Below are 25,089 nucleotides of genomic sequence, written 5' to 3' on the forward strand. Positions count from 1 at the left end.
TATATAAATTATAATAGTGAACAATACGATACCTCGACACATATTATCCTATAGGTATAGTACAATAAGAACCACAGTGACATACAAGTATATGAGTTTTATTTTTTGTTTATATTTTTGTTATTATGCTACTTTTTTCTTCTGTATAATATATGCGGAACGCTTACACAATGAGCTTAGGGACCGATCTCGTGTAGAAATTTGGTACAAAACGCTCGTAAAACTTGATCCGGTACCCTGAATCCTTGACGTTTACGCATCGCCGCAGAATACAGAGCGTGCTACAAAATTGGCGAAAATGTGAAAAAAATCAATAATCATTTTAGTTAACATTTTAAAATATAGTACTTGAAATCGGTTATCACGTATTTCACATACATATCCAATACTGAATACTGACATCAACGTACTTTAAGATAGTTCAGAATATTGCTGCGTGATACGTATCTTCAAATATTCCTATAACACATATTATTTAAAACGTGACGATTATTTGACGATGAAGATATTTATGTTTATTGTTATATAAAAATTAATAGTTAACAATATTTTTTCTTCGATTTTAATATACCAGTGAAAATATAAGTCGAATAATAGTCTTCCAGATTAAATAAATTATCAACGTAAATTATAAATATAAATTTTATTATATATTATTGAAAATTCAAAGTATATACACGATAAGTAAAAATATATTTACAAAACATTATTATAATAAAAATTCGTCTCATATTTATTGCCCGTCTTGAAACATGTGTGAGAGGAGTATAATCGACCGCAATCAGTATAATAAAGAACATATTAAAAAAGACTAAGGGTTTGAGTCATTTAAAGTATTGCGGAATATAATATAATCAATTATGGTAATTTGATAATAAAAAATTTCCCTGGGTAATAAATTAATACTTGATGTTACCGGAATAAATATATTTTACGTAAAAAACATTGTTATGTTGATTATCGACGTATAATATATAAATATATCTTTAAAAATTAATTTACCTCTTTTAATTTTTCAACTTAAAGGCTGTTTCATATCCACCACACTCGAAAGTTTTGAATGGGTAACTCCATGCGTTCAATAGGCGTAGCCCTATATTATAAGCCCTATGCAAATGTGCACTGATCCCTAACCAACGAACACTTTACAACTCTTTAACTTTTCAACAAGGGAGAGTACAGTTTCTCGTTTTCACGTTTAACAACCACAAATGTCGGTGGTATGTAATACAAAAAAAAGTTTGGATTCTCTCCATATGTATGTGTAATGTGTATACTTATATACATATAAGGTTTACAGTTTTACGCTGTGTAAAAAAATCAAAAAAAAAAAAAAAAATCAATAACTACTAGAGGTTGTGACTTGTGACGCAAATTTTTCACGACAAAACAAAACGCTTTATCTTTGAGTTGAAGGATATTTTACTATAACACTACTACAAAATAATATAATAGGTTAGTAGTGTTGATACTAGATGTATAATACGTGTGTCACAAGTCACAGCTGTATATGAAACAGCTTTTTACGTCAAACCAAAGTATGCGAATTAATATTATTTTATTTATTATGTCAACTTCAAAAATAAAACGTACACTTGAGTATATAAAGTATATTTTTATTAATATGTATGACCTAAAAAATATGTTTTCAACCTTATTTATTATTACTATTTAAAAAAATGTCCAAACCATCTTTTCACATTAGTATCGTTGTAAGTATACTTATAATATAGATACATTTTATGATAATCAAGTAGGTACGTTATTATTATTAATTATTGTATCTGCTTATTTGTTATAAAAATGTAGAAAAATAAAATAAAATATATATTTATTCGGTATACTATCAAGGCACCTCAAAAATCTCTCATCATGTGAGAAAAACTCACTGTCAGTTTATCAACAGATGGATATTTAAGGAAATATAATTTTGTACGATTTATTAGGTAAATAAAATGTATCCGTTTACACATTTGTTGCACAAAGTTGCAAAGTCTATATGAACATACTTTCTGCAGCGCATATTTTTACATAATATTTCAAACGGCTTGATTATAAGGGAGAATGTACTCAAGAAAAAGAAACGAGAGCCCTCGTTGACATTTCTATAATATAAGAATATAACAGTGTTAATTCCAAAGTGGCATCGCAATATTTCACATTGTCCATAAGTTATATTTGAAGTATTACAGTGATTACGAACAATAGGCATTTGAATGCAAATTTTAATTCTTTTAACCATTTTATAATTTTAATCTACTTTTTATAAGCTTTTTACTGAAGATATACCTAGATACCTCATCATACAAAGCCGATTTAATTATCATATGAATTCTAAATTAACAGTTATATTATTGATACAAATTAAAAACTTGGAATTCAAAGTCTCAAAGATTATCATTTAATCAAGAAAAATCAATAAATTGTGGCCAATATTAGCATTTAGTTACTAGTAGTAACCTAATAAATGATAATAATATAATGTGTTAGATTAGTAAATATTATACAGTATGAATTACACTCACGTGCTTAAATAATTTTACTACTATAATCATAAATATATATATAATATAGATATATTTGTTAAAAATATATTAGACATAATATATTATATTTATACGTATTCCTACTTGGCTACTTATTTACCTATCTATTGTAGTATTTCTGTTTTATTTTAAGAGCTGTTTTCAAGCATAATATTATGTAATATATACCTCAAATTTTCATTATTAATGATGTCGAGTAAATATAAAATTTGTATTCGTCACTGGTATTTATTCTCAGCATGTTATGTTAATAATTAGATGGTATTCTTGTATAAACAATTTGATTTAAGAAATGCAGTAGTGTAAACTATTATTCAATTACAAATGAACTTAACTTTTTTATAAGCGAATATGAACCAGTGTCATTTGAATTCATGTAGAAAAGGTTTAAAGCATCGTGCATTTGACAGATTTCAGAAGTATAAATCAATTTCTGAACAAGTCTAGAAATCCATATTTTTTTTTAGATAATAATTTTAAGTAATACCCATATTTATTTACGAGATTGTAGCTCCATTTTTATGAATTTCAAATAATTCAAATGAAAAAATTACCTAACAGCAATATTAACTTAAAATAAAATTAAAATGCAATCATTTCATGTGTTCATTGTAAAAGAACATTTTAAACTACCCATAAATAAAATTATCAAATAACCTAAATATAGGAAATTGAGGAAATATACAATTATTAATTATTAATAGTTTTAAATAGAAAATTAAAAACTAATTAAGCATTTGATATTTAATATGCACTAACAGTGTCGAGCACTATGATCTACAGAATTAAGATTAATAATTTTAAATCATTCATTCCATCATTAAATAACACAATAATAACTTAAATAATTTATCATATTGTTTTGTATAGTTCGTTTTACCCAAACTTTAGTATTGTTTTTATAATATTTTTCTTTACATATTAAAATATATAATAATATAATGTAACGTAGATATCTTCTAATAATATAACATATAATGAATAACGAATATATATTATTTTGATTCTAATATCATTGGATTGGTAAAAAGTTAATTACAATATTATCATCTTAATTACCTACTAATTTTAAATATAAAACGATTGACCAACTTTTAGTGAAAATATATACACTGCATATCCTGTGTATATATAATTATATGAACTATGAGTTGAAAATGCAACAAGCATTAAAGTAACGAAACATAATCATGTGCATTAGAATTTGTAGTAAATATTTATTACATATATGTACCTAATGTCGTGTCATATTCATATATCTACATAAAACATAGTATAATATATGCAGCAAATGGACATCATGTGTGCATATTTTGATAAACTCTGTTTCATTTCCTACTCGTCCATTTCCTATAGCCTTTTTGGAGTTAATGCAAAAGCACCATCCTTTCCGTTATGACAAGATAATTATAAGAGCTTAGATAATGGTATTGTTGTGTTTCAAATAGAGCAATAATTTTTAGAACAATATCCAAAATGTACCGTAAAAAATTATATTTATGTTCAACGACAAAAACTGTTTTAGTGAATTATTATCAGTAGTTGTACTGGTATTATTAAGCTCCCATAATTTGTTAACAGCGAGAAAATAGTTAAGTTATTAAAAAAATATATCAAAAGCGTAAATAATTTAAATACAAAAACTATTTGACCATTAAATATGACAAAATACCTTTAAACATAATATACAAGGCCTTTTGAAATACTATATTAGTTTTAAAACGTAACCGAAAAAACATTTTATAACAATTTAGTGAAGTATTTGTTTGGATTTTTTTTTAACTTTTACCATTTTAAATACAAATAAATTTTTATAATTTAAGTTTTATTTTTATTTTTACGTTTTTGGTAATTAGAATATTTAATTTTTTATTCGAATTTCGAACCACTCAAAATATCAGTATTCCAATCTTTTTAAATAAATTCTATTAACAACTTTTAATAATGATAAAAAAATGTTTTTAAAAGATTTTCATTTTAATGTTAACAGGTAGCATATAAAAAAGAAACCGTATTTTTATTCAAATCAATTCAACCATGTTGTTAACAAAACCAAAAAATAATAATAATAAAAATGTTGTATTTTTTACTATTACACGTTTTTCTGCAAAACGATTTCTCATTCATATTCTGTATAATGTGTTTCATAAATTCTAACCTAACACCTTGGTACTAGTCACTAGATAGTTATTCCATGCCACTTATCTAAAATCGGTCATTTTGTTATTCGTAATATTTCAAAACTTTCTACATTATATTTTGTTTTATATTTTATTAATCGTGATTAAAAAACAGAAAAATAAATAATAGAATTTAAAAATCTATATACCTATAATTTATAAATTTATTTTTTATGGACGTTGACGCATAATTATATCTTATCCTAAACAGTATTTAAGTTCGTCCTATTTTTGGTATCCATCTTTAAATTATCAAATAATAATATCTTTACCTTTGTGTACAATAAATATATAAATTACATTTTATGTAAACAAAAATACTACTAAAATATTAAACTTAGTACTTACTGTTAATAAATTATGAAACGAGTAGTCTAAAGTTTAATAATACAGGTTACCTAGGTACTTGTATTTCTTTTTAATGTTCTTTGTTTTCGTCATTTTGATTTTCAAAAAACACGATTTTTATAAGTAAATAATAAATTTAATTTTAAATCAATAGTTTAATCATTATGTCTATATATCATTACAAATATTAGATAACATTTTTATCTTTACAGTCATTACAAATGTTTTCTATTATCTATGTGTATTGTGTACTGTTTATTCTATTTAAAAAAATAATAACCGTATTTAATAATTGTTAATCATTATTATTGAATTTAAATTGAAAAAATTAATATGTAGGTATATTTTTTTCATAGTTAACATATTAATTTAACTTTTATAATTCTATTTGATTTTGTCTAGATTAGTTAAATTGTCTTTATTTCTTCCCTAGTACATAGGTATATTGATTATACTTACACACACAGGTAGCGAGTACTATGTAAAGGTGTTTTCGTTACCTATACTGCAGCCTATACTACCTAACATATTATTTTCCACGATTAAATCGCAATCATTTCTATTTTATATTCATGTTATTCAAAAGTTAAGTTTCAATAAAAAAAATTCTCAGAAAAGTAACGTACAAAGAAAATACGTTTTTGTTTTTATCTAATGCCGTGTATTACAGAACACAATAATAAAAAAAACCATGCGGAATGCATTTCGAAAAACTCGTTGCGCGTTTTCTGTGTGCACACGCATATAATATATACGACAATAATATATTATTTTGTATACGCGTATACAATAATAATAATAATATGCGCACTCGTATTTTTTCTATATCGGGACGAATTATATTTTTCTTAAAGTTTGTTCACGTAGCTCGAGAGGGAATCAGCCAAGGGGAAAACTGAGATTAAAGTCTATACCCCGCGAGATTGAGAACAATATTCCGGACACAACTTCCCCATTTGCATAATCAGACATGGTACACTAGTTTGTAATTTTCATTTTTTTTTTTATTTCTTTTTCCTCATTCGACCCGGACCTTTGCTCACACCCTGCATACACGCCATATACTCGTTGCACCCGTTCGGTCCGATGCACTTTTATTACACCCGCAACCAAAAACACAAAAATATGTGTTTTTAATACTTTATATTATTATGCACACTCAGAAGCAATACATATAACATAGATATCAAATAACAATAACAAAATGAAAAAAATATATTGAGCTTGAATTTTATATACTTGTTTATATAAAGATACAAACATTACAAAAATACTGCGTTAAAACGAATTTAACTATATACTCATTCGAATGTGACACGTGTTTACTACAACTTTTTAACTAAACGAAAATTTAATATTGAAAATTCTAATCGAACTATACATTAGGTACATAATATGTACCTGTTATAGGATGTTATCCCCTATTAGTAATAAGAATTTTGTATAGCTAGTAATACTTATATTAAGATATTAAGTATATGTTGTAAATCGGTTAATTTTTAGACTATATTTGTAATGATATTCTAATTAATTATAAACTATATAAAGTATATATCTATAAAAAATCTATAATAGGTGAATAATTAAATCTTTATTGGATATATTAAGTTAATACATCAGTTAGGTGGATTATTATTATTATTATCATTATAGTACATAAAAAAGAATGCTTATTCTTGATTAATAATAATTAAAATATAATTTAACCAGCTTGTCTATTGCAATTTACTCATTATTTTTATAATTTTTTTATATATTTATCTTTATATACAATTATATATCTATTTAAACAAAAAAATATTTTCCTTAATCCTCACATCAGTCCTTCTAACAACAATGAAAAATAAAAACAATTATTTTCCTTTTTTATGCATTTTTCATGCAAGTTTAAAAAAACAAATTTAATTACTTTTAGTCATGATCATTATTTAAACAATACATATATATCATATGTATACATGTTTAAATAGTAAAAATAACATAAATAAAGTCATTGATAGTCGTATGAGTTTTAATTTCTATTTTATTAAAATTTGAATAAATGTATCCAAAACAAAATTAAAATAAAATCCATATTTGTATTATCGAAATTTAGATCAGATAAATTGTAAGTAAACGAAAACTATAAAAAAAATCAATTTTCCATTAATATAATTTATTTCTAACTATTATTATTTTATTATTTAACCATCGTTTATAAAACTCAACAATAAACTCATATAGGTTCTGAAATTTATTGTGCATATTCATCTCGCGTTAACAAATAAATAATGATAATACCTATAGATATATATATCAACCTGCACCTTTTCGTTTCATAAAAAATCTAAATGACTATATGGTATACATACTTTGTTTTAAATATTTAGCCGAAACCGCTGAAGTAGATTTCATTGCCATTCAGTATAATTTAAATATTATATTGTATTCTGCAACCTCAATTTACAAACCCGTGAGAGAGGACGTGTAATATATATAGCACAGCGAGCGTGAGCGATTCGGAACTTACACCTTCGTTTTATAACAAGTATAACAAAATTCAACCCGTGGGACTTATATATTATAATATATTATTATATGTACGTGAATATGTGTAATATATTTTAAAAAAGACTACTTTTAAAGTATGTGTGGCCTGGCATGTATATATAACGTATACTGTTAAAATGTTAACAGCTAAATACTATACTTCACTAATACGTGCCAGACAAACTCATGGTTAAAAAGTTCAACTAATTAACAACGATAATCTATTTATAAAAAACTATAAGGAATATATTCATTTCCAAAAATAAATCTAACTAAACTCATATGTTACTCAAAAGGTACATTATACAAAAACATTTTATTTCAAAGAAAAACGTAAAAGCTTCGTAGCGTCTTTCACTTAAAAGTTATACAATTTCCCATCGTGTCAAAACTAATTACACGTTGTACATATTAATATATCATACATAATCCCTTAAATGTATAAATCTATATAAATAGTATGTATTACATCATGTTCATAATTTATACGAGGTTTCTACTTTCTTGTAATGATATATATATCAGAAAATTTTTAATATTTTGAGTCTCAACTAGAATTAAGTTTATTATTATTGTAGTAAGTGTCAATGTTTTATAAATTTCAATGAATATGTGGAGTTTGCTCACAAATAATAGTATACATTACAAGTTGACAAAGTTTCTGTACAAACTGTTTATTACATATTATAGCAGTCAGTAGGTCTGTTGAGTTTAAATGGATTGTGTTTTATTCTCTATTTATTCAAAAAAATATATTGATGTATTATCAAGGTATATATATATAATATAAAACTGCTTACTTATAGTACTTAAGTATACAGACTTTCGCGTTTCGGTAGTTTTGAAATCGCACGTAGGAATGTAACGCGTATTACAACAATTAACATGACAACATATTTATCATTTATACTACTAAATTAAACCAATCATCGTATCGATGATACGCTGTAATAGTTCAACAAATTAAAAAAAGTTACATTTATTCGTTTTCACATCAAATAAGTTGATAATATGTATGTGTATATATAATTTCGTGCTTTGTTTTAAAGCAAACTCTGAATAAAACCATTGTTTTTGAAAATTACAGTTTTACATAAAAATAAATTATATAATAATTTAACAGCTTTAAAACAAGTTTTAGTTTAAACATTCAATTTAATTTTTATTATATTGAAATAATATAGTTATTGTTATTAAACAATAATACAACTATGATAAATGATACATTTATAGTATAATAAAATATACAAATATATATGTGGTTTTTTTTCTTGTTTAATTTATTTAAAATATGTCTATTACAAGTTTTAATTTATGTTTTTAAAAATAAAAACTGATTAGTAAAATTTAGTGATTGATAAAAATTTCAATTATAAAACATAAAATCAAAAAGGCGATTTGTGTGCTTTGCCTTCTGATGGTGCGTGAAGTTCTATCGTTCCCCGGGGTACTCAAGAACCATCGCCATTCGCCGTCGTATATATTGTGTGCGATTGCAGTCCGAACTATTTTTTCTTCACGTTGACAAAGTTTCAAGACTGAAAAAGAAAAAAGTAATCTATACAAATGTCTATAAGTTGGCAAAAAAATTAAATGTGTTTTTTTTTGTGATTCGTTTTGTAAACGTATTTTAATATAATATAATAAGTAAAAAATTGAAAATACGTACAGTTCTGTTGTTAAAATATCTATACAGATATAACATATGTCAAATATCTATATTCGATACATGTCAATACTTCCGTCATATATTCATATAAATAGTAATGTATTGAATTTAGTTAGGTAACAGTTTGTTATGGTGTGGTTAATTTTTAAATAGTAACAATTCCAATTATCCATAATTTTATAAATATATATTATTATAAAACAAATAAAACAAAAATTACTCATTTAATAATATAATTTTAAAATATAAAGTCACCACAGTATTAATTCTTCCTAAATTATAACAAAAAAAAATAAAACAATCCATTTAATTTAATTTAATCAATAAATGGTTATATTAAGTATATAAATATATTAGGTACCGTTTTTCCAACGTCTTTTGTCGGTTCTTCAGAAATTATTAAAAGTCCTAATTAATAACTTTAATATCAGCTGGATAAAATTTAATACCAGAAACTACCTTTAATGTTTAAAATTGAATCACATTTTCTGCACAACGTGATGACAGGTATAAAATAAAATAAAACAAATATCGTTTTAAAAATAATACACTAATTATTTTCTCTATTCTTTCCCCAGTTCGGCCTGTTCTGTATCTAAGAGTGTTAATTTGTGATAATGATATAAATCCCCTCTTTGAATTTTGAATATTGTCATAAAATAATTGTACCACTATTTAGTTTTAGAAATCAATTATGTTATCAATTCTTTGAGTCACTCAGCGCAGCGGGTGGTATATACATTATACTTATACCTAGCAAACTGTTATCTATACATATATTTAAAACGACAATAATATGATAAATAAATAACAGCCATTAATATTATATAATGTATATATACTATATAACAAGTATATCAAATCAAATTGCCAGCAAACTTTTTTAAGTACCAAAGTTTTTTTTTTATTTATCTGGACCAAAGGTGTCCTCAAATTTAATGCTCTTGTTCATTTTCGGCTTTTAGAGTACCAACGTCATTTTTTCCCAACAATACAATAAAAAATATATATTTTTTTGTACCTAATTATATTGTTTTGTGGATTTCAAAGTAGGTAAAGTAGGTACTTGTATAATTTTAAAAATAAAAATAAATTCAGTGGTTTTCAATAGATTTTATTTCCAATCATTTGAGTTAAGTACTTAAATTTTAAATTATTATGCGTGTAAAAATAAAATATTACGATTCAACGGGACTATTATATGTTATTATACTCGGTGCTTGATCTGGGTTGGAGAGTAGTGGAACTGAATTACACATTTTTATATAAAAAAAAAAAAAATACAAAATGTGTATAAGTATTACCATTGATCATAAATAGTATAATACTATTTATAATCAATGGTATTACACATACATAACTTATACAGTGTTATATAATAATTAATTTTAATATTTCGTCGAATAATTTTAATAAGTGGTAAGTAACCATAATTTATTGTAGATAATAAATCTACAACCACAAACGATAAGACAATAAAACTAACAATTAGGTATTATCCTAATAATTATAGTAATTATAATATTATACTGTTTACTCTAATATTAGAATCAATTTACCCATAATTAAACTTAATAGTAAGAATAGGACATCACCTAGGCTTTTGTTGATTTTTTAATTTTAAAGTAAATTATAAGAATTTTAAAATATTTTATATTTTACATAGCTATCATTAAGTTTCAATGAAAATATTAATAAAAACCTACGAGATTGCATAGATAATTGTCCCGTCAAATTTTATAATAAGTAAAATTGGTATAATGTACGTTAATAAGACCGAGACAACACATGAAAGTACGACGTTATTGATCAGTGAAAAATATTCATTAACAGTGTAAAATGTATTTTGTCAATCCCGTAGGAAGATCATATAGACTTCTTCTGCAGTTTTAACTTATTCTCTAAATTTACATTATTCGCTACATGTTTCTTATTATAATTATAATTTGGAACTGATTTTAAATATATTTTAGGCGATATACAGACACAAAAGAAATATAATATATTATTATAAATAACTTAATTAAAATATTGTAATTAAAAGTACCTGTATTTTATTATTGATCCATATTTTAAAAAATATATCATTATTACCCCAATTGATTGCAAAGTCTACCACCTACGCACACTTATAGTTGAAACTTTTAAAGTAAGAAAATATAACTTATTATGAAAGTTTTGTAGTAATATGTTTTGTGGGTTCGTTAGGCGAAGCCCCCCACAATAATTATATTATGACATTATGTATAATATTAATTAGCTAGAAACACAAATTTATTTTGGGTCATTTAAGTGCCTTCATAATATTTCTTTTCAAAGCCAAGTGTTTATACTATACTATACAGGTATCTGGTATACTTATACTTTATACTTAAATATGAAAATATGAATTTTTTATGTTTATAGAATTTACTACATTTACTACACTAATTCTTGTTGATATTATAGGTACAAGTTTCATCTATGTATAATAATGTATTGATACTTAATTAGTTATAGTATAATATTAGTATGATCGTAGGTAGATATAACCATTTATTAATTTTCAAACAGTAAAATAATACTTAAATAAAATAACAATTAATTTAAATGAAAGATAAGGTGTTTGGCAGACGTATCCAATTCAAAGTTTTATTAAACGAAATTCATTTTACTGATTAAATAAACTTTTTTCCTTTGGCGGTTATATAGTAGTTCGAACAACAAAGTTGGACGTTATCGTCGAATAAAAAAAACCCTTTGAAATGTATTTTTATTTTTTCTCTTGCAAACACGACAAAAGTATACCATACCATCGAATCAAAATAAAAACCACTATAAATAAAACTAGATAAAATACGTTTTATTAGCATATTATATAATTAAAACACAAATATATGATGATTATTGATCAACCTGTCTAAAATAGATAATATTAACATAAAGATAAAAAATAATTGTATAACTATTTATAATATTATTTCACACAAATATATTTAGTAGGTACTATAGGTATTGTTTATTTATTATGTATTACAATTCAAAAAAGCAAATTATACGAAGTACATAATTGTCTACTTTTTAATTTTCATAGCATTATAGTATACTTCTCATCAATAATTATGTATAAAACTTAATACCTATTTCACATTAATTATGAAAATGTATTATTTAACCATACATCTTATATTTTATCAATTCAATTTATTTAAAATATGACAGTAATTAATAACTAAACAATAACCATATCTTCAATCTATTCAAAAAGTTGAAAATAATACCTAAAAAAAAATAAAAATTCCTTGATCTTATTTTTTAATTAATTAATTGCTATACTCTCTAACATAATATATAATCAAAAAATCAAAAATTATTGGTTATATAATCAAAATTGAGACATACCATTTCAATGATATTTTAGTTTATAAAAAATGTTTTATTATTTTAATTTTCATAATATTAATAATATTGGTTGTTGTGCAAGAAATATGATAATAAAATATGTTACTTTTACTGTTAAATCGTGGTGTGTATCAATTCAATTAGTTATTTTTAAAAATTTAAAAATACACTAACATAATTAAATTGAAATAACTTTAAAATTCATTCACATTAAATTATTTATAAGATTACATTTTAATCTCACTTGTTAGGTTAGGCACTTGTTTACATTTATCGTTATACCAAAATATCCCATTTTTCGGATTAACTTTATGAGAAAAACTAAAAACACACCAACTCATCAGTCATCCAATACATGGCAATGTTTAAAAATGTAACTTCATTTAAGAAATGATATATTTTAACAAGAATTGTATTAGAAATACATATTAAATTAATTTAGAAAAAGTGAATAACTAATTTCAATTCATTTTTATTATCAATACCTATGTTAAATAAGTACTTTATTTAATTAATATTATTTACATAGTTTTAGAGCTGCACAGTACCTATAGGACTTTAGAATGTTCAAGTGATCTAGATAACATTTTCAATCCTATTATAAAATGTATATTCTAATTAAAATAGATACCTATAGATACAAATGTAAATATAATTATACCAAATGACATTAACTATACAATAGCTGAAAACAGACTATGCTTTATTATTTCTAGTGTTATTTATAAAAATAATTATTTTAAGTTAAATTCATACAAACTAATTTTTAAGTCAAAAACGAATAAAAATTGTATTTTTCACAAAATTTCTTATGATACATTCTGCTACAAATTAAAACAAGTTTAATTGACCAATAATAAAAATAATGAAGTAAAAATAAAAGAGAATGGAGGTAATTGTTCGTGAAATATTAGTTTTAATAATAATAATATTAATTATATAGTTGATAATGATTTTTTTTTGAATTGAAGTTATAATAATTTTTATAAGTACCTATACAAAGATTTTTTTTTATTCAGATTTGATTTTTTTTTAAATACTATTCACAATAAAACAGAGGAATTTTTCCAATCCTTTATATACCTAGTTTATAGTTTTTTTCCCTATTATAAAAATGATAATCATTTCAATACTTAAATGATATTAATAATAAACATTGATAAAATACAAATTAAATAAATAAATAATTAATGTATTCTATTTGGTTTTTTCGTCAAGAAAATTTTTCATTATAAATGTTTTAAATCATTTTAAAAATATAATACTTGTGTTTATATCTTTATAATATCATCATTGTGGCCATATAATATTTGAACAAAACCAATGAACTTATAATAACTCTTCCAAATGTTTGTAAAGCAGTATAAAGGTTTTTGCTACAATTAGGAACCAATCATACCCCTTAATTACCTTTATATGAAAAGTTACGGTGTAATAGATGTGAATACATATTTAAGTCATAAAAGTCATTATAAATGAGATAGCATATAATATAAAGATCACCTCGGACGATATTATATCATCTTATATGCCACGGGAATCTCACAAGTATAAAATAACTAGATTTAAAAAGTAAAATAAAATAAAACAAGTAAAGCAGACAGGTGCACCACCGTTTCAAACAGTTTTTATTAATTTTATTTTTAAAATTTCGAACATTTTATGGTGCAGTATGATTTTATCGTGATACCATGAAAGCATCGACAACTACTTATTTGTTTGTACTGTAAATAATAAAAAATTATGTGTAAATGTATCATAATATAGTAGTATATACAATTTATATATAAGTACATTGTTTATTAATATGGTGCACGGTAGTTTTATTATAATCTATAATCTGTATCATATATACACATACTTACAGAGTAGATTGCAAAATTTCATTTACACGTACGCGTAGTATTATATTTATAATATATATATAATAATTATATTATATGATATGGCTATAGTGAACGGGTCTTTGGCGACTTCCACGCAATAAAATATGGTGTCATTTCCGCCGTTCCGACTTCCAACCACTCACCCCATACACGCACGAGCATATAAGTAACATCGTCCACCGTGCACAAACAAGCTTACTATTGTATATTATATTTTACCAACCAGTTAAAACGTGCGCTCAACTAATTATCAACCTCCACCACCAACCCCACCGCAATCACCTTTACGTATTTTCGCTCGTCGTGTAACGTACATGACGTTCACTAACGGTTTTAGTTTCAGATAACAATTAGTATATTATTATTATTATTATTATTATTGTTGTTGTTGTATAACACGGTCGCCTCCACCACTATTACCGCCACTGGCGATATAATAATATTAACTTAACGTTTTACGAGTCCCAAAACGTTTTCTGCTCGGTAATAATAACAATAATAATAATAAGTAATAACAGAGTTTTAGAACACCTATGCAACTACAACTGTATGAATAATAGGCACGTGCTAAAATATGGCATACAGTTTCTTATGTTTGACAAATAAAACGTTATCTATTCGTGTACACTACAGTTAGGTCATATAAAATAAAATATCATAGCAGTAAAAGATATAATTTATTAATAATATATTTATCCGATTTATTGTACCTATAGGATTATTGATTTGTTTTTTATTTGTGCCGATTTCGTATGTTGATTACAACGTTGACAGTAACTAATGAGCTCATAATATCTGCAAAATATTTTTCGAAAAAAATCCACGTAACTCAAAATTATAATATAATATTATATTCCTACATTATTACAGTTTCGGATGGCTCGATGTGGTATTAAATATAAAAACTCTTAATAGTTTTTATACGATTTCAGAAATCATAAAGCATAATATACTACATCTACGTGTCCTTGTCGCAGTTTATTATAATTTTCAAATACCTCTAAGATGTCCACCGGAAATTCTAAAATGATTTTTTGTAATGTATCAAATCGATATTATTAAGTGTTTTCATCCATAGATTTTTATTTTTTATAATATTTTGAACGAAAGGAAAAAATTGTATATTTTGTTATAACTAAAGTTGTAATAATGCACTGTTTATAAAATACTACTTTTAAATAGTGTGTAAATTGTAGATAAATATAACTAAGCCTATAAATACATGTATATTGTATATATTATAAGTACCTATGTGATACCGTAATAATTAATGTTTATTTATCTTCCTTAGGTTAGGTTGGGTTTATGAGACATAAGTCCCATAAAGATAAATAATTTCTAAATTTCCTCTAAAAATGACACTTTTAATAAACATAGTTGTTTATTTCAATATTAGAATATTATTTATTATTTTTAAATTGGATTCTACTTTTATCTAATTATGAAGTTACCTACCTCATATCTAACTCATACATAATTTCCATTTTTTTAACAGACTTTTCTTATTTTTGGAATAAAACCTTTTTCTTACATTCTAAGCAGAGCGATGGATGAATTTATATTATAATAATAAATCTCGAACATTTTCTAATAATTATGATGTTAGAAATTCATTACAAATTCTTTTTTATATCTAATATTTAAAAATGAAATATTAGATTATATAAAAGTTATTAAAACATATAATAATAAAAAAAAAAAAATTCTATAGAATAATTATTGTTTTGATTATTTTAAGTTCAAGTTGCACATTAAACCGTAAAATAACTATCTACTCAAACCATTTTTAATATTTTGTAGTACCTAATTAAAAAACAAATAACCATAGATATTCACCAAACATTTATATGATTTCTTCGCTCAGTCAAAAAACTTGGAAATGTATTATAAGATACCACACATATATTTCTTATAGATATGTAAAAATATTTAAAATACATAGGAATAATTTATTTAATTATTTTTATAAGCATTTTAAATTCAAATTTTAAAAAAATCTTCAAAATCACAAAAATTCGAAAATCATTTTGCTGTTGAAAATTTATAAAATGTGCAATTATTATACTATTATATTAAGACTTGAAAATTGACTACATAGTTTTTCATATGTAATTTATACTGAAATCAAATACAATACAATTATATATTTTATAGACATTTTAAATTAAAACATGGATAAAATAACATGTTTAAATTATGGATTACGATATTTATTCATTTATTATTTTGTTAAAACTTATACGTATATTATTATAATTTACACATACAATGATATTTTTAAATGAAAAAATTAATTCAACTTGCTGTAGGTATTACTAATAATGAAATTAATAACTTAAATAATAAATAGCAATATCACCAAAGCTATCATAAAATATACTTAGTGTCTTACTCGTCTTAGTGATGTACTGATAAAAACTGATAGACCGTCTTCACTCAGAATTGATTTTCATATACAATGATACATCATTGAATTTAAATTTAATACATCTATCACAGTGATCCACATCCACTTAACACTTATCCTGCAGTTGAATGTTACCCACTTGCTTACCTCTTTAAACACATTTTCAATTTGTACTGTTACTGAAATATTATATTTAATCATAATTCATAATATTTAATATTATTTAATCACATACAAATAAATATCTATAAAAAAGAAAAAATATAAAAAAAAATTTTGTTTAAATAAGTCTTGAACCGAAGTTTTGTTTGAAAAAAATCAAAAACTAAACATAGACACGAAATTACATAATAAAAATAATATAAAGATTTTTATATTATACCTATTTAATGATAGTCTTTTATTCTTTAGATAGGTAGTGTATATTTTTAAATATTTCTCGACGACTTTTACTGATAAGAAAGGCTCTTTTGTTATAATCCACGAATTAAAATATTCTTAATTCATGTTATAATCACAAAGGCAATTAAAAATATTTACTAAATAATACTGACTAAAACTACTAACAGATTTCCATTGCGAACATTTTTAGTATTTAGTATTTATAGTATACCTACATTGATGTTATTACTCATTTTAGCCAATCCTTAGTGCAAAACTCAGATAAAAAATAAAAATAAACACTATCGTCTTAGACCTTACGCGTAAATTATTAATAATATATAATATATATTATAATAAACATGTAAATACGAGATATTTATCATATCTATATAGGACGGCATTGCAGTTTGACCAGGTTTCAGGTGAACTAACTTTAACGTTAACTTTGAAAACTGTCAACTTTAATACATTTATTTGTATAAAATATTTTATATCCATATTAGAAATTTTAATTTTACAATAAATTTTAATTAGTCTATACATTTGGTTTTTAAAGTCACTTCATCTTCATTTAATACAAAAATATAAGCATTATTTTAAAACTATTCTAAAGCTTAAATCCAAAAGTTCTATACAATATTGTATAAAAAATGTAACTTGAACAAATAAAATTTCCCGTTCTTAAATATTTCCCAGGTCGTTCCCGTAAGGCTATACCTGCCTAATTCTTGTAAATATAGGTGTTACCGTGTTTTATTGTCAATACGTTTGAATGTTTAATTTTACATAGAAATAATCGTCTGACAAATGATATGTATAAACAAAATTGAAAAATTAAAAAAAAAAGCATTTATTATTCATTACTTAATAAAAATAAACCCGGAATGAAGGAGTTCAGAATTTGAAATTCGTACATAACCTCAATTCTCAGAACAGCCGACACTCTAGGTCGAGAAAACCAATCTATTATATAACGTAGATTTGGATGATTTGGACGCTACGGTGAAAAATAAATAGTGGTATTCAACAAAGACAAGTCACTATAGTGCCATAGAGGGGTAGTCGCAACCACTCGTAATATTATGCGTACTCCTTGATAAAAACGGAAAGTACTCCGTAGTGCACTCGAATCGCTGCTACTAGCCATACAGTTTTGTTCATCCATGATAATATATCAGTATAATTATAATATTATAACGCCATTTACATTTTCCGTTCATCAAACGGTAAACGCAATCAGAAGTATTTCATATTATATTATAAAACCGTCCAGTAATAATTACGATTTATCTGTATGCTATAATAGCTAATTGAAAAAACAAGAGCTGAACATTCACGGTATAGTATATAATATAATACAATGTTGAATAATATTTAATAGGTACTTATGTAGGTATAAACTATAAATATTTTTTCTCGGTGCTGCCTACATCACCAAAAAATTGTTTTTATACGACTTCACAAATACTATTTTTTCGTTTCGTTCGTTATTGATCTTATTACGATCGATTAACTGTTTTAGGAGTTGGTTAATTTATTATATTCCTAAAATATTATTTGTTAATTACAATGAAAAAAATAAGTAGGCAATAAAAATTATTTTTTCAAGAAACTAAAAGAATCTCCGCAGAATGAAGGAAATTGAAAATCGTAGGTACCTATATGTTTTAGATATACTTCCAAGAATTATTTTGATAAGCCGCCATCCGTATTTACATATATTTTAAGCATAGACCTTATACCTAGTAAGGTAAGTATAAGGTCTATAGTTTTAAGCAATAAGTCCCGTTATTATCGTTTGATGATTGAATATGTATGAATAGTCATCATTTTGATATTAATGAATTATATAAACTTGAGTATAAATTAAATTCAATGCTAAATTCTTAGTTACCTTTACTCGTAGCGGTATTATCACAGGTTATAATAAAGTAATTATATATTATATAAACGGTGATAGTAGATAGCTAAAACAAAAATAAAATATTTCTTATAAGCCAATCGCTGTCATCGTGACGTCATATATAAGAACGGCGATGGCTGGAGGGTACAGTTACAAAAAACGATGTGTGTTATTTGTTATACTATTTTTTAGAATAATCTTAAAAATATTTTATTAATAGTATACATCTATAAGAATTTTATGTAATTAGGCAACAATCATCAATCAACTTCAGATTTCTATTTCATCACTTTCACTCGCACCTACAATAAAACAATAATTTTCGAATGAAATAAAATGGTCAATTGAATTACCAACTTAGTATTTTAACATTTAATTGTATTACTGATTTATTGTTTTCTATTTAAATATATATTACTTAAAGTAATTCCTACCATATTAAAACCCGAGTCAACGAGTTAAAACTTTAACGGATTCAAAAGAGCGGTCCTATACAACAAAAAGTTAAAGAAAAACATTTTTATAAAATAGTGTTTAAAAGTTCAATATACCATTCCATTCGTAATACAATATGATATTCATAATAGTATTATGTACTAATTGTTTTCGTTATCCGTCCAGCAGGTAATTTAGAAAAAATTTCATACTTACATAACATCAGATAACCAGAATTTTTATTAAAATACTTATTAATTAATCTTTTATTAAAACCTTTGTTTTATTCATTAAACTCAATGATCATGGGTACCATAATATTTTCAATATTTAATTTTAACGCTAAGACAAATATGAAAATAAATATTAGTACAGTGTATTCTCGATTATTCACATTGTGGATTATCTTTTGCCTCTCGCGGAATCATCTGCATATATATATGTAGGTAAAATGTATACAAATATATATATATATATATATTTACATTATACATTTATACATCATTATCAGTTTAATTGGGTTGTGAATTGTGATAGCCGATGATTACTCGATAACTGTTTATACGTATAATGAAAAAAATCATTATTCGCGGAATTCGCTTTTCCGTGCATACCCTGCCACTATATTCTACGGATAATAAAGAGTACACTATATTATGGTATAGGTACATGCTAATTTTTGCAATGTTTTAAGTCTTACGTCTAAATAAAAATACCTAGAAAAATGTTGATTTTGTTTTTGTTTAGTTAGCTTGTTAACTACTGGTACAGATAAAAAGGCAACATTTGCACATATGCAAACACAACAATAACATGTATCTATTATTATTATATTGATATGTATTTAAATTGTTGAACGTAATTGGTAATCTCTTGATTTTACAGTGATATTTTTTTGGTGATAGGTGTATAAAAAGGTATATAGTATACCTATAGGTTAGGTTATACTTACATAGGTACTGTCATTACACAAAAGCACCATCAGGGTACAATATTTTTAATGGGTAAACGGATAGTAAATTACTAAAATACTTATTATCTAGCTATTCTGAAGAAAAAAACAACTTAAAACTTTATTACCTAGCTTTTTTTGTAGGTATGAAAACTTAATTATATTTTCCAACCACGTTTATTTAACTTTTTTTATTTATTATATAACTATTACTAATATTTACTAATATGTAATAACTTTTAAGTATAATTATATAGTCACAGGAATACGTCAAAATTAAGATTCATAAAATAATATTATTTTAATAAATAAAATTAACCAATATAATTGAATAACTTTAAATGTTAACACAAATCCCGTTTTTAACAAAATTGTTTTTATATTGTAACTCGAAAACGAATAACAATAAGTATACTTGAAAATGTCACCAAATATTTGTATGATCACTTTCTATATAATTTTTAAAATATTTTCACTCATTTTAAACTATATTTAGAGATGTTTTAAATTTCCATTTTTTTAATAAAAAAAATTCGCTTAACATTAATATTAGATTTGGTTAGCGTTTAAATTATTATTTCGACTAATACGAAAAATCTTGAAAATGTACAAATTATTTTGAAAATTTTTTTAATAAGTTTTTCAATTTATATAAAAAAATGTTAAGCGTTAAGTTAAATTCATTTTTACAAGCGTTTGAAGTTCAAATTTTTAAAAAATTGCATTTTATCTATAAAAATACTATTTCTCCTCAAACGATTTTTTGATATTTTGTTATTGTTAAAAAACGAATAGCCAAAGATATTTGAAATATTTATAATATGATCATTTTTTATATCATATGATAAAATTTTCAATTTTAATTTAGTTTTATTTTAATAAATTTAAAAAAAAAGATTTTTGTTTGGTAAAAAAGCTTGATCCCAAACAAATTGTTCTTAAAAATATATACAAACATTTAAAGTACCTACATAGGCAGAATTTATTTTTAAAAGCGTTTGAAGATCAAATTTGGATGAAATTACATATTATTTTAACTATATTATGAATAATAATATTCATTATTGTGTTATTGTTCAAAAATAAAATAAAATAGTTTTGTAGAAACAAACTTTTACGTATACATATTACATATATATTATTAAATTTTTAAACGCGATGTTCGACAAAATTTAATTTAACCCCAACTCTACTGTATTAGATATTAATAGTAAATTAAATTGCTTTACCTAATAAAAACACGACAACATCAAAAACCATAACATGAAATATTTACTGTTAGTAATATAGGCTGAAAGACTATCTCTGTTCAGAATTATTTTTTGTTTACAAGGATGTATTATTGAATTCAAATTTAATACATCTATCACAAGAACTCACTATCAACATCATACAGTAGAGCTATAGACACTTGTTCACAATTTTTTTAAATTATTTGTTTTGCTTTTAGTTGAAGAATAAAAAGTATTAATATGTTTCGTTCAATCTACAAGTTATCAACACATTTCAACAACCGCTGCGTAATGGGAATTTTATCCAGAGGTATAGCTGAAAAGCATCCTAGTATGGAAAATTATTTCAAAGGCAAAAGCTTCATCGTGACAGGAGCAGGTGCAGGTAAATATTAAAATATTATTTAAATAAATTGCTATAGTTTTTGGTTTTATAATTTTTGTTTGGATTTTTGTTATCGATGTGAAATATTACAATTTTATTGAATTATTATGTACCTATATTATTTTATTTTTATTTTTAATTATCGTATTTTGTTTAGTTTATTGTTCAAAACTTAAATTATCAAAGTTATATAGGTGTAGTCACATTAATATTTTTAAGTTCGTGGAATTTCCAAGATAATAAATGGATATTATATAATGAACAATATGTACATAATATTAACGTGATCAAATATTGTAATATTTACATTAATACGTACACATAACATACCTATATATAAGTAGTAGGTATGTTCTTATCTTGCTATCTTATTTCAGCAAATCCTTCTGGTTGATTAGTTGTCAGACTCGTTTAAATTGTTAACACCCAGACATAGTAACACATAGTTCAATAATTTTATTCATAACCACCAACTTTATTAATACCTTTATTATCCTAATTTATTTTGTATAGTTGGTAAAGACATTATACACAATAGTATTGTCTACAGTTCAATACGTCTAACTTCTAGCTTTATAGTTCTATATGACTGTTTTATTATTTATATTTTATACATTTTTGAATTATCTTTATAATGACCTATTTTTTTTTTTTTTTTTTTTTTTATAGCTATACTAGCATTAAAATATAATAATAGCTCAACAATTACAATAAAATAGTGACCGAATGATAATATATTATGTCTTTTTCATTATCTACTTTTTTTCCACTAAAAATAAAAAATGAATATAACATCTATGAACTTGCACCTTTGGTAAATTATTCTTTAATATTTACAGGTATGGGAAAAGTGATTACTGGAAGATTATTAGGTTTGGATGCGCATGTATTCGCAATCGGAAGAGATATAGAAAGTCTACCGTGTAAAGCTGAACAAAAAATGACCAGAATAACCGTGGACATTGGTGATTGGGAGTCAACTTATTGTAAAATCTTAGAAATTGGGCCTGTCCATGGTTTAGTAAACAACGCCGGAGTGGCACACATTGAACCTTTTTTGGAGACGACACAACACGGATGGGATGAGTACGAATACAAATTAACTTTTTAGTTTTTATTAACAAAGAAAGAGAATTAGCCATTAGGAGCTGTTATAAGCGGCAAATAGCATATAGACAATAAGCAATAAGTTATACATATATTTTTATTTCCAAAATTAATATCCAAAACCCCAGAAAGGTATAAATTATTATCTTTTTTTACCATATAAGTCAATAAAGACTAATGGTTACGGTATTGGACGTCTTCTTGAATCATTTTTACCTAACCTTAGGTACTTTCTCATAAATTTCGTTATTATTTAATATTATTCCTTATTAAAACCCATTAGTTTAAAAGTTATGAAAACATTTTTCAAGTTAAGATACCTAAGAAAAATATCTTAAAATGAAAATACATTCATCGCATTGTTCAAAATCTAAAATATTAGTCAAATTAATTTTTGATATTATAATTATTATTATTTACCTAATTTTGTTTATTAGTTGTAATATTTATAAATACCTAGTAAATTATATATTTTTATTTTTTATGATGTTCGATTTAAATCATATTTTTATGTTTTGAACATAAATAATAATGAAAAAAAAATAATTTAGTGATTTGTAAATTAAATAAATATAAACCTTGTCACTGAAGGAATTATGCTATTTGGGTGGAAAACGTCCGTTTTTGGGGGAGAGGCACAGAGAGAAAAGTTCTATAAATTCAAGTTTTTTCAAATCACAATTTCTCTCAAGAAATTTAAATATAATATAATCTATATCTAAGTATTACTGAACAAAACTATTAATAGATAATTATTTTAAAGCAATAAATGTGGTAGAGTTGGAAAATACCAAGCAAAATGACTAATGTCGGTGCATTTTCCTCTTGAACCCATTTTTAACTTTCCAAAAAAAAATGTACCTATGTACCTAATAGATACTTACTAAATATTATAAAAATTCATATTATTTATAAATTAAAGTGTCATATAAATATGAATATAATATAATTAATATACTTACCTACTTTTTTTATTGATTAGGTACTATTTATAAACATCCAAGCTTCACAGTAGTTAATTGAGTTATTTATAATTATAATTATCTTTTACACTAAAATTGAAAAAGTATAATATTTTTAGTATAACATATATTAATTAATAATTTTAATTATATTTTTATTTCTAGTACATTAAACGTTAACTCCAGAGGAGTGGTAAGAGCAAGCCAAGCTGCGGCTAAAAATATGATTTCTGAAAAAATCAAAGGGTCAATAGTCAACGTATCATCTACTATATCTGAGGTTATTATTTATTCATAATATTTTATATTATTTAATATTTTATGTTTATCATATTTGATGTAGGTAAGTACATTATGAACATTTTTTAGATAAAAACTTTTTTCACTTCTGATTATTTTTTATTAATTATAAGTAGTTCTGACTTTTATTTTTCTTAAAATTCTTCACGGTAAATAATTGTGTTAAATATTAAAAAATAACATTTTTAGCGAGCAATACCAGATCATGTATCATATTGCGCATCTAAAGGAGCTTTGAACCAAATTACAAGGACAATGGCAATAGAATTAGGACCTCATGGCATAAGAACAAACAATGTTAATCCCACTGTTGTATTGACCAAGATGGGGAAGATAGCATGGTCAGATCCAAAGAAGTCAGGACCGATTATGGATAGAATACCATTAGGAAGATTTGCAGGTAAGTGGAAATATTAAAATATTTGTTCAACATTTTGCATTATTATTGTTGAAAACTATATTTTTATAATATAATGTATAAAA

General features: G+C 24.0%; 1 protein-coding gene across 2 annotated transcripts in view; it reads left to right on the forward strand.

Annotated features, from left to right (window-relative positions):
- Positions 1–25,089, forward strand: part of LOC114132735 (L-xylulose reductase-like) — a 34,488-nt gene that overhangs the window by 9,175 nt on the left and 224 nt on the right. The window contains exons 1-5 of one of the 2 annotated variants that reach the window (XM_027998280.2): positions 18,474–18,668; positions 22,071–22,237; positions 23,077–23,323; positions 24,472–24,586; positions 24,796–25,006. In XM_027998280.2, the coding sequence (XP_027854081.1) occupies positions 22,093–22,237; positions 23,077–23,323; positions 24,472–24,586; positions 24,796–25,006 (718 nt within the window). In that variant the 5' untranslated portion in view covers positions 18,474–18,668; positions 22,071–22,092. Of the gene's footprint in view, positions 1–18,473; positions 18,669–22,070; positions 22,238–23,076; positions 23,324–24,471; positions 24,587–24,795; positions 25,007–25,089 lie in introns of those variants that run through there. The other variant, XM_027998281.2, reaches the window with a different exon arrangement.

Source organism: Aphis gossypii, chromosome 2 (assembly GCF_020184175.1).
Source record: "Aphis gossypii isolate Hap1 chromosome 2, ASM2018417v2, whole genome shotgun sequence".
Lineage (NCBI taxonomy): Eukaryota > Metazoa > Arthropoda > Insecta > Hemiptera > Aphididae > Aphis > Aphis gossypii.